The sequence below is a fragment of the Pteropus alecto genome, unplaced genomic scaffold (assembly GCF_000325575.1).
Source record: "Pteropus alecto unplaced genomic scaffold, ASM32557v1 scaffold3, whole genome shotgun sequence".
Classification (NCBI taxonomy): Eukaryota; Metazoa; Chordata; class Mammalia; order Chiroptera; family Pteropodidae; genus Pteropus; species Pteropus alecto.
In genome coordinates, this window is record NW_006442484.1 from 51,047,836 (window position 1) to 51,059,479 (window position 11,644).

Below are 11,644 nucleotides of genomic sequence, written 5' to 3' on the forward strand. Positions count from 1 at the left end.
AGAGGGGGAGAGAGGGGGAGAGAGGGGGAGAAAGGGGGGTAGGGAAGAGAGAGAGAGAGTGTAAACCACTATAAAAATATAAAAACACCATTTTTTATCTATCCTAATTTTGTCCCCCAATAAAGGGTAGAAGTTTTCCCAAGTCATTTCAGCCTCTATAGTCAATAAACATTTGCACCAAAGAGGGGGGAAAAAAAAAACTGGATTCCTTCCCAAAATTAGTAGGAAACCAAAAGAGCAGAGAGAAGTTTGGAGAAGGAAAGAGAAAATGGGTCTATACTACCCAAGCTAGGCACAGTCCAACATACTAAAAGATGGGGTGGCTGAGGCAGGCCTGCCAGGTACAGACAATCAGGAATCTTCAGTTACGCAGCAGCTGCCAATCAGCTGCCCAAAGGATTGTCTCTGAAGTACCTTTGAAACAGGGCCAGGAAGAGGCTTGTGAAAAGAGAGAGAGTACCCAACATACGCTAGCGGATACTGCTAATGTTTCTCTAATTTGAAAATATATCACAAAGGAACCTAGAGATCAATATGATCTGAATTTATATTAGGAAACAGACCCAGAGAAATTATGTAATTTGGTCATGCTCATATAATTAATTAATGTCAGAATTTACCAAGTATATCGCCTCTCAGGAAAAATTCGTGTGTTTTTCAAATATAAAAGCTCATAAACTGGTTACCATCACAAAGTAGAAAGCTTGGAGGATTCTTTTTCAGTATTTTAATAAAAATATGTCTTTTCATTGCACTATTTAAACACCTGCCTTAATGTTCTGTGTTGATTTAACACACCAAATGACAGTGGAATAGAACTAAAATTGTTTTTCTCCATATTCTAAGTTATGGAAACTAGAGAGGATGTACTCCTTGTTATAACAGTGGGTTTACAACAGTGAAACACACTCACAAATTGGAAGCTGCTCAGAGTTATTATCTCCAAAAAAAGCAAAAGAAAATTGTTAAACTTTGAGGCAAAGGATAAATTAACTTGAGTGAAAGAATTTCTTTTCCAAATTCCAGACGGAAACAACTTGACACTTTTGAAAGAGTGGTTATGTGGGTTATGATGTTTTTAAGTCTTCCTCATTTCCTGTTTTATCATAATTAACTTCAGCTGTTACACTACTCCAAAGTATAGAATTTTGAGTGTGAACAAATTATATTTTCTTTTCAGAACATGTGAATATGTTTTCACAAGCAGAGTGATCTTGATTTTGTCAGTTTGTTTTTCATCACTCCCTTTATACCAGAGAACAGGAAAACATTTATAAAAGGAATAGTAAACACTGAACTCAGGAACACTACTTTTATTCTAGGTAGTTTTATACACTGAACTATTTTTGTGTATTATTTATAGTGTTGTCGATGTCTTCGCTGTTTCACACATTGAAGTGCTACATTATTCTAATGATACCTTCAGGACAACTTGATGGCACATGCATGTACCTGACCAGAAATTTTGACTTACCTATTGTGTACTATTACACAAAGGAGCTTTTTACTTTATTTTGACCCAACATAATAGCTGGTGTGACCCTTAAAATAGAGCCATTGTTGTCTACAGTCATGCCACCCTGAACTCGCCCAATCTCATCTGATCTCAGAAGCTAAGCAGGATTGGGCCTGGTTAGTACTTGGATGGGAGACCACCTAGGAAGACCAGGTGCTGTAGGCATAAAAAATAAATAAATAAATAATAATAATAATAATAATAATGAAAATAGAGCCATTGCTGGACACTAGTGAGTTTTTAAAAGATAAATGTTTATTGGAATGCCTTTGGTAGACATTGCCTCAGGTCAAACACTTGTCACTCAGTAAGAGGCAGTGGAAATCAACAGTGAAAATTGTTCTAATCTAAAAAAAAATGGATGTTTCCAACATATACAACTTAATAAAATTAATTTTAATTTTTAGTATTTATAAATTTTATAAATCTTATTTTCTGCTTCCACATAAAGGACATCTTAAGATGCAGAGAACATACAGACCCAAATCAATGCAAATTACTAGAGGAAAGTGAATAAGTTATATAGTAATAATTGTGCTTATAATTATCTTGTAACATATGCAGCATTAGTCATAATAACAAAAATAAAATTAATTTTAATTTTTAGTATTTATAAATTTTATAAATCTTATTTTCTGCTTCCACATAAAGGACATCTTAAGATGCAGAGAACATACAGACCCAAATCAATGCAAATTACTAGAGGAAAGTGAATAAGTTATATAGTAATAATTGTGCTTATAATTATCTTGTAACATATGCAGCATTAGTCATAATAACAAAAACTAGAAACAACCCAAATATCCAGGAACATTAGAATAAATAGCGTCATATATTCATATGATAGAATACAATGAAAATTTTAAAGTACTGCTATACACAGCACAATAAAGAGCAAAGGAAGCCACAAACACACACAAATACATACATACTGTAGAATTTCATTCATAAAAGTTCAAAATCATGCAAAATTAATATATCTGTTAGAATTCCTCCTAGCAGTTATCTTTGGGAGGAAAGCTGGAAGTAGTGATTTGGAAGAAGCACAGGGAGGCTTCTAGAGTGCTGGTATCTTGATCTGCGTGGTGGTTACATTAGAGTGCTTACTTTGTTAAAAGGCACTGAGCTGCATGGTTATGATTTGTGATCTTTTTTGCTCATACGTCATACTTCATTTGAAAGTTTATTTTATGATAAGATAGAGTAAGTAGACTCCATCATGTCTTTCCTACTGAATACAGTTATAAAACCTGAACAGAATGCATGAAACAGATATCTGAGGGCTCAGAAAGGTAAATGGTAACAGAAAAGTTGGGGAAGAAAACCACTACAATCAAACTGGTAATGGATTCATCATTTTTCCCCTTTGGTATTTCCCAGTCTGGTTTCAACACAGCCTAGAACCTGGAAGTAGGCATCATTCAGACAGAGTGCTTTAGGAGAAATCCTCTAGTTCTGACTCAAGAAGTGATAAAAAGGTATCCTAACAGTTCATCCTCCTGTACTCTATTCCTCAAGCAATCCTGACACTGGTGGCAACAACAGCTGCAGCAAGGCAAGCCCTCCTCGGAATCCTAAAATGCTGATCTAAGAGAATTTTCCTTTCTGATCGACATGTGGTATCAAGAGATTAGGGCAAACCCTCCATTGCTGGGTCCTCTCACCACTTGGCCTCAGATGTAGGAGCAGTTAGGAAGTTCATCAGAAAGTGGGATAAAGAAAGCCCCAGCTTTCTGGCCAAAGGACCAAAAAGGAGAACCCCCAAGGAACTGAAAAGACAAAACTGTAGTGATGGGGAATAGATCAGTGATTGCCAGTGGTTAGGTGAGAGACGCTTGTAATTATAAGAGGATGTTTTTTTGAGGTGATGGAACTGTTCTGTATCTTAATTATAAGTTTACTTTTAATATGTAGGGCCCAAATGTTCTCAAATAAGACTTTAGTATCTAGGTTACATCAAAGATTTATTCAACCACAAACAAAAACCAGGAAGATAGTGATATACTCACCACTGCTTGCCCCTCTACAGTTTCCATTACTAGAATCCATAGGAAAATCTGAAAGGTGATAGAATAAAAAATCATAACATATTTGTTATTATTTCAAGGATTTCCATATAAAACATCTAATTCAGTCACAAGTTTGATTTAAATAGGAACCCAGGTGCTTCTTATTAGTGTCACAATGTTAGCACTCTTATTTATAAATCAACTAAGGAAAAGATCTATTATTTTGTGTGATTGAAAGGTAATATACTCTTATGAATCCTCATCAGCTGGGTATAAAATTTCAGGATTTAATAAAGTTTTTGAGTTTCACAAAATTTGTGAATTAAGAGCATCCTATCACGATAAAGCCTATATACATATTAGGCACTTGCCCAACACTTATCTCTTGATGACTAGAAGAACCAAACACACCTCTTCAACGAATAGATGCATCACCCTTTAACAGCATATATTTAAATTCAAAAAGCATTCTCATAATTTTTAACTGAAGACTAAACAGTCCTTCAGCAGAAAGGAAGCCTAGCATCCAAGAACTACTCAAACCAGTGCAATTAATAGATGTAGTAATAACTGGAAACTGCCATTGACTCTTTTCATGATCCCATAATCCCAGAAAATGATAATAATAAATGATAAATGGTAATGATATAAATTTCTATGTTCTAGTAAAAAAAGCAGACTCTGATGAATGACACTGAGTACTTCAGCAAAGCACCATGCTGATGCTGTAGATTCTTAGGTATATATCTTTATTGACACTTCAACTCAGCATTTTTATACAAGAGTTTTCTATTTGTATTAACATTTTATGTTAAATGAGTTTAATGCTTCTGTTTATTCTAATAGAAAATAATGTTCTTTCTATGTTCTTTTTCTTCCTAGGTCATAACATGAATAAATTAAACAAGGAGGGGTTAATACCACCCAAAATTACAATTAATGAATTAGTAATCATCAGCTGGTATTTAAAAAACTATATCCAAGGAAGATAGCAAACACCAAATAAATAAATAAGCAGGCAACACTACTTGATTCGAAAACATTTGGTTTAACTCAGTCATACACTATTAATTTAATGACAATTTTTCTATTCAAAGACTTTATTCATGATAAATGTATTCAAGTATTAATGCACCAAAGTGTTTTTCTATTCCTGGATAAGTTCAATAATCATGTGAAAATATGCATATGATTTATACAAAAATGATCTCTCTGTAAATGAAATTATATTGATCCATACTTAATTTAATGTTAAAAGGTTAAAATAAAAATGAAAAATAAAACTCTTCTCTTAGAAAAGAAAACCCCTTTGGTACAGCTGAATCTAGGAGAATGGTTTTCTTCTTTCATTCTATTCACAGGAAAATGTTTCTACGTTTTAAAAAGCGCTTAAAAATCAATTGTTAGAATTATAAAAGAGAAAACCGAAGTTTACTGATCCCAAATAATCCAAAAAAAATTGGTTTTAGAAAGTTAAACTTAGGACGAAATCATCCTAAATTAAAATAGTATTATTAGTAGGTTTTATGACCCAGAGATTTCTAGTAGGGGTCAGAGAGGTTCCCAGAAGAATACTAAAGGAACTGGGGAAGGTAGTACAGTTCTTCTAGATTGAGAATAGTATGTACAAACGTGTGAGGATGAGAAACCACAATACTCCTCAAGGGACCTGCAAATTTTCCAATGTGGCTAAAATAGAGAGTGGTGTATGCAGAGAGAAATGAAGCTGGATGAGTAAGAAAGAATGAGATCATGAAGGCTAGAAGCAGATAACAAAGAATTTTAAGCAACAGATTTGTATTTCAGGAAGATCACCCTGTTGGAATACAGAGGGGCAATACCAGAGGTAAGCAAGTCAATTATGGCTATAATCCACATGAGAAATGATGAGACCTTACCTAAGAAAGTAGCATTAGAGAAGGAGAGAAAGGAATTGGATTCAGAGTAGATTCACTAGCACTTGATCCCTGTTGAATGTGGGGGATAAGGAATGGGATGGAAGCAAGACTGACTCCCAGGCCTGAGTTTAGGTATGGTGGTACCTCATAACGACATAGAAATTCTAGAAAAGAATAGGCCTATGAGGATAAGGAAATGAGTTTACTCTGGGGCATGCTGAGACTGAGGGCTCAGGGTTAGATGTGAAAATCTGGAATGTATGTTCTCTGGTATCTCAAAAGAAGTAGTTATATCTTATCTCTTGGAATACTTTGTCTGGGGCTATCATTCTTTTAAACTATACAGACAGTCCCTGACTTACAAGGTCCAACTTAATGATGATGCTAAGGTGATACGCATTCGACAGAAACTGTACTTTGAATTTCGAATTTTGATCTTTTTCTGAGTTAGCAAAATGCAGCACGATACTCTCTCATGATGCTGGGTAGCAGCAAGGAGCAGCAGCTCCCAGTCAGCCGCATGATCATGAGGGTAAACCACCAATATGCTACAGTGTACTATGTTGCCAGTGGTTTTTTTGGATATTGTTTTCTGAGATAGGCTAGCTTAAGCTCTGATGTTCAGTAGGTTACGTGTATCAAATGCATTTTTAACTTATAATATTTTCAGCTTACTATGGGTTTATCAGGATGTAACCCCATGACAAGTCAAGAAGCATTTCTATATAAATGGGCTTTCAAATTACAATTTAAAAAAAAATCCTTTAGCTGCAATCTTATGGTCAAAAGACACAGATTCTCTCTAAAGAGTATTCTTTCTTCATAAGAGAAGTATAGTGTAGAATGGGTTCTGGTTTGAATCTTCTTTCTCTTAATAGCTTTATGAACTTGGACAAGGCACTTAATTTCTCTATATGCCTCAGCTTTCTTTTCTACAAAATGAAAATAATGGCATGTACCATACAGTTATTATTATAATTAAATTAATTAATGTGTATATACACTTAAAACAGCACCTTAAACATGTGTTATTAGTTCTTTTTCTGTTGCTGCGGTGATCCATCTCCTGAGGATACACCCTCTCCCCAATCGTGTTGCTGTTAAACACTTATATTGTGCTCTACCATTTATCAATCACTTCACATGAATATTTCTTTTGTTCTTCACAATCCCAATGTCAATGTCAAATGACTTGCTCAAGGTACAACATTAATGGCAAATCTGGAATTCCAGTTAAGGGCCTATAACTTTAGAGTTGTGATTTTCTTTAAATTGAGGAAAATAGCCAATTCTCAATAATCCAGCCAAATGTCTATTTGGAGGTTCTTGACCTCCCCTTTTTATACATCAAGTAGATAGAGAGAGGCCAAATATGACTTAGTCAATTTTGCTATTTAGAGCAACAACTATTTAGAAATTTGTTGGGAATAAAATAACAAATGAATTATTAAAATAAGATTGGGGGACTACATAAAATTCTATTACCACTGACAATTGGGTTAGCTATAAATTAAATATCATAACACTCTTGAAACATATTTCCCTACCCCATCCAAAATGCCTTTCGATATTTTACATGATGAAGAATCCTTAGAATCATGTTTTCTCTCTAGTTTTAATATAAAATTTTCATTTCTTCTTTCCATTTCATTTCCTCCTATCACACTAAATAAGTCTTCCTTCTTGGTATTTAGCCCCTCAAATATTTGTAGACCAGGGCTAAAGAAAAGGCCGCCTGTTCCTCAGAGAGTGGAGAAATGATTAAACAGCAGTTCATTGCATGTGAAAGTTGGCCCAGCTCTGCCAGGCGAGAGAGGGCCTGGAGAAATGTGTTGAGCAAGAGCTGGGGTGACAAGTTAACACTGCCACAGAGACCAGCAATGACTGAGGAGTGATTATAAAGCCCTTGGCATGGTGATCCATGAGTGTTGTATAAATACCTATTAAATAACATACCATAGATTTTCTTAAAGACATGATTTTATGTTTGAGAGATAAACTATTTGTAACTAACAGACATCCACCAGACTCATTCTTTTTTCCTGTTGCTCCTAAAGGGATTCATTCTTGAACCCGAGGTCTAGGTTGATTTGTGTAAAATGAAATATTAAGGTTATATATTCAGAAGAAGATCCGCTTTTCCAGGTAAGTCCCATTGTGAAGCTTGTTTTCTAGAGCTGAACTGATAAAAGTTCTAGGCTGTAACTGCAGTGACCAATATGCCATTTCAAAAAAACAAACGAACAAAAAAGAAAATGTCAGTTCTCTATAACAATGATAACCACAGGAAAATAGCTACAGCAGCCGCAACAATTTGTTAAGGGCAATGTACCAAGTAGTATATACAGTGTTTAATTTCATCTTCACCATGCCTTTGGGATGTGGACAGTACTATCCCTATGTTATAAGTAAGAAAACTTTAAATCAAAGAAGTTATATAGTTTCCCCATGATAACAATTGATATGGGTCAAAGCCAAGATTTAACAATTGGTCTACCAGACTCCTTGCCCATACTCTTTACTCACCATATAATACTAAAGATTTAATTAACTGGCTGAATAACTAAATTGAACTGAATTCTCAGCTAAAGCGGTTTTGCAGGTAGCCACAACTTTATGGTAAATATAAAATGTGAGAAAAGAATAAATTTAACGTAAATTTATTAGTAATGTCAGGATATGATCTTTTCTCTATAAATATACGTTTGCCCTCAGTATTTCAAAAGCAAAAAGTAATTTGAAGCAATACCCCATTTCAGTAAGACTGCTTTGTAAAATGTCCTAAACTGGTTTGTAGAGTCAAAATGTACTGCAAGGGCACAGATCCATGTAAATGGTAGGATTTGAAAAATCCTCTTGGCATTGAAGGAATGAAAAAGGTGGTTCCATTTTATTCAGGAAGACCTCATTTTTATAGCTGGCTGGATTCTAGTCATAAGACATAGGGACTCTGTTTATACCTGGAGGAACAGAAAAAAAATCTGCTTCATGAACTGTCATATGCCACTGAACCAAGTAGTATATTTGCATCGTAAATTAAACTGGCCACATGTGGTAGTTCCTAAGTAATTCCAGGTGCCTGACAGTTTGACCCAGGATAGGGAATGTAATTTTCAGTAAGTTGGCCTTGGAAGCCAAGGGGACCCCTTCAGGCTAAATCCACCCCTCCGTTTCCCATCCCCACCTCCCCTTCAGCTCCCTCCTGCAACAACTGAAGGTTATGGTAAAGGGAGGGGGGAAGGGAGACCATTACCAAAATATGGTTCCAACTGCTGCCTACCCCTACTTATTTTTCTAGCAAGAATGCTGTCAGCAAAGCAGATATGACATTTTAAAGCAGCCCAGAAATCAGGTCCTGTGGACCGACAAATTGTTTCCATGCCTGTCCTATTTGAGTGCTTCAATGAGGCAATTGTTCTGCGTTTGGTCCATGATGATAGGTAACTCAGGGACACTTAAGGAAACTTAAGTTTCCCATCCATACTGAAAAAGGCTTTTGAGAGCGATTAACCTTGCCAAACCTCTCTCTTCTGAGGTCCAACTTTGAGAGGTTTCAGAGCAAGTCTTCTGCTTTAAGGGGAGGAGTGCATTTCAGCGTGAACCACGGTCACCTCATTCCTCGTCCTTGGCCTGAGAGAAGCGCCAGCATTTAACTGGTTCTAAGTATCTGGCAGACCAGGGCAGCAACTGACCAAGCTCTTCCAGAGTCTGCACAGCCTGTGACAGTAGTGAATGCCAAGGCTCAAGAGTACTCTTTTAGTCCAAAGATTAACAACAAATATATTTCTTTCTGATTATTTTATATGACCATTTCTTGGCTCTTGATTAAAACCAAGACAATAGGTATATTCAAAGAGTGATAAGTGAGGTGACGACGTTAAAGCTCTTGAAATATTTCCGTTCAGTTTTGGTTTTACAACTATTTGAACAAATACTTTTCCCCTCCCCATTCACTTTATGTTAAGCAAGTCAATGTGCAAAAAAAGCAGTTTTTTTTTTTTTCAAATCAGTTCCCTGACAACCAAGAGCTATTATCTAGAAATGGACTACAGACATGAGCTTAGGTTGAGCAAGTTGAGAGGTAGAAGAAAAAAGTTGATGCCCAAGAAATGAAAAGAGAAAGAGGCAATCGAGTGGTCACATCTAAGAACAAAGCTGATCTGGGAAGGGTATGAAAGAGGACCAATCATAAAAGATTGGCTTTATTTTTAAAGTATATGACGGGTGAAATTCAAGTTTGGGTTAATTGGTAAGAGTGATACTGAGTTAGAATTAAATGAACCATAATGAACAAGGTTTAGCTGGGGTCTTAAGAGTTATGACTGTCATAATTAAACCAAATACTAGTGAGAAAACAACTTGGGGTTGGTTCCATTAAATGTAGAACTGCAATAAAGTTTTACAGTACGGAAAGATTGAAATGAATGTGTAGTTGATATACACTCAGAGAAAGAGCACGAAATAAGGTACTAAAGACAAATTATTGGCAAAGCGTAAGACCGGGATAAGAGATGAGATTAAAAATAACATTACATGAGTGTGTGATGATAACACGTCTTAAATATAACTCTTTCATCCATATGTCATTTACAAAATGACCTGAAGGCATTTGGGAATGTGAAAAGAGCCCAGCAATTTCACTCAGCCAGCTATGTGGCTGGAGCAAGTCACAGAAGCTAATTAGCAGTGCATAGCAATGTTTCACAGCTGTTTCAGTCTGGAATGGAACAACAATTTATCTCATTGAAAAGAAGAAGTTTAAGGTGAAGGTAATTGCTCAAAATGGATTTTAAGCAAACACATACCACTAACATCTGTGGGTCTGAGTAAGGTTACTGGAACTATCTTGGTATTTTTAATAATTAGAGAAAAATAGTGCTTGAGTTTTCTGTTTTCGCCATACGATCTTGACAAGCAGCTAAAACACCACAGCTATAAAAAAGTGATGACTGAGAAAGCAAGGTAATCAGGCAAGAAAGCTCAGTGATTGTAAACAAATTAAGAAAGTAATAAAAGACCATCACTATGGTGGTTCCTTGGACATGCCGAGTGTTAACTAGAAGTGTGATGGGAGTGGAATGAGCAGTGTGTTTTAGAAAAACAGATCACCTATTGAGATAGAGTGCATCAGTTTGGAAGGTGATGAGGTGAAAGAAAAAAGGAATGGTGCTCGTTAGAGGAGTGATTAAGAGAAGTGACCTGAAGAGAAAAGACAGGATTAAAAAGTAAAGGCGAGTAACAAGGACTTCAATAAGTGAGCGGGCTGGAGGGCAGGGGGAGAGGCTAGCAGTCGCAGGACTCACCCGCTCCGTCGGTGGTGACGATGGCCTCGGGAGAGATGCACACACCGCGGTCATAAACCGGCAGCTCCTCGCAGGCCAGGCTCTCCGGCCACGAGTGGCGGTACTTGATGAGGATGGGCTCACAGCCCTGCCGGGCCCGCTCGCACACAGACTTGCAGGGCTTGATGGGCTCGTGCTGGAAGTCAATGGTGCAGATGGGCGCGTACATGGCACAGAGGAAGAAGAGCAGGTCGGGGCTGCAGTGGGTGCCCAGCAGACCTTCGAACTGCTCAATGGCCAGGATGGCGTTTGCCTGGGTGCTGTGGTGCAGGTGGTTGGGCATCTTGGTCATGTTCCAGGGTAGGGACTTGCACAGGGGGATGCGGACGGGCTCACAGGCTGCAGCCCCGGCTCCGGGCACGCGGAGCAGGCAGAGCGCAGCCAAGGCGAGCAGCCCGGCCCGCAGCAGCAGCATCCCTCCCGGGCTGCCGCAGACCATGATGCCGGCAGGATGGGGTAGGGTGCAGCAGTGCCGAGGACGCCCAGAGGCCCGCTCCGCCGTCTCCTCCTCCCCCTGGAAGTGGACACAATGATCTGGGAACTTCTCCTCCCCCGGCAATCTCACAGCTTCCTTGGATCAAATTCCCCCAATGGGGTCCCACGAGCTCCGCCGAGCTCCAGCCGCCGCCGCCCCTGCCGCTGCTGCCGGTCTGGCCGCTCTTTCCCGACGTCTAAGCCTTCAGGGGCAGCAGCATCTATTTATTCCTCGCCCCCTGATGCCTGGCAGAAGCATCAGGCTTCGCAGATGAATCAGATGAGAGGAAAATAAGAGGAAGCGAGGGAGAAATAAAAACAAAAGTAGAATTCAGCTGAAGTAGTTGGAGCTCTGGGGTGTCACGTCCCCCTGGGTTACAAAAAGGTGCTAAAAGAAGCACGAAA

The 11,644-nt window shown here is 38.0% G+C and overlaps 1 protein-coding gene and 1 pseudogene across 1 annotated transcript in view; one reads left to right on the plus strand and one right to left on the minus strand.

The window, feature by feature from the left end:
* The window catches only part of FRZB (frizzled related protein), a 34,942-nt gene extending 23,537 nt beyond the window's left edge, over positions 1-11,405 (minus strand). The window contains exons 1-2 of the mRNA XM_006921263.1: positions 10,727-11,405; positions 3,526-3,573 (exon numbers count right to left, since the gene is read on the minus strand). Coding sequence (XP_006921325.1) covers positions 3,526-3,573; positions 10,727-11,204 — 526 coding nt within the window. The 5' untranslated portion in view covers positions 11,205-11,405. The remainder of the gene's footprint in view (positions 1-3,525; positions 3,574-10,726) is intronic.
* On the plus strand, positions 1,563-1,681 carry LOC112470395 (annotated as a pseudogene).
* Positions 11,406-11,644: the final 239 nt, after the last annotated feature.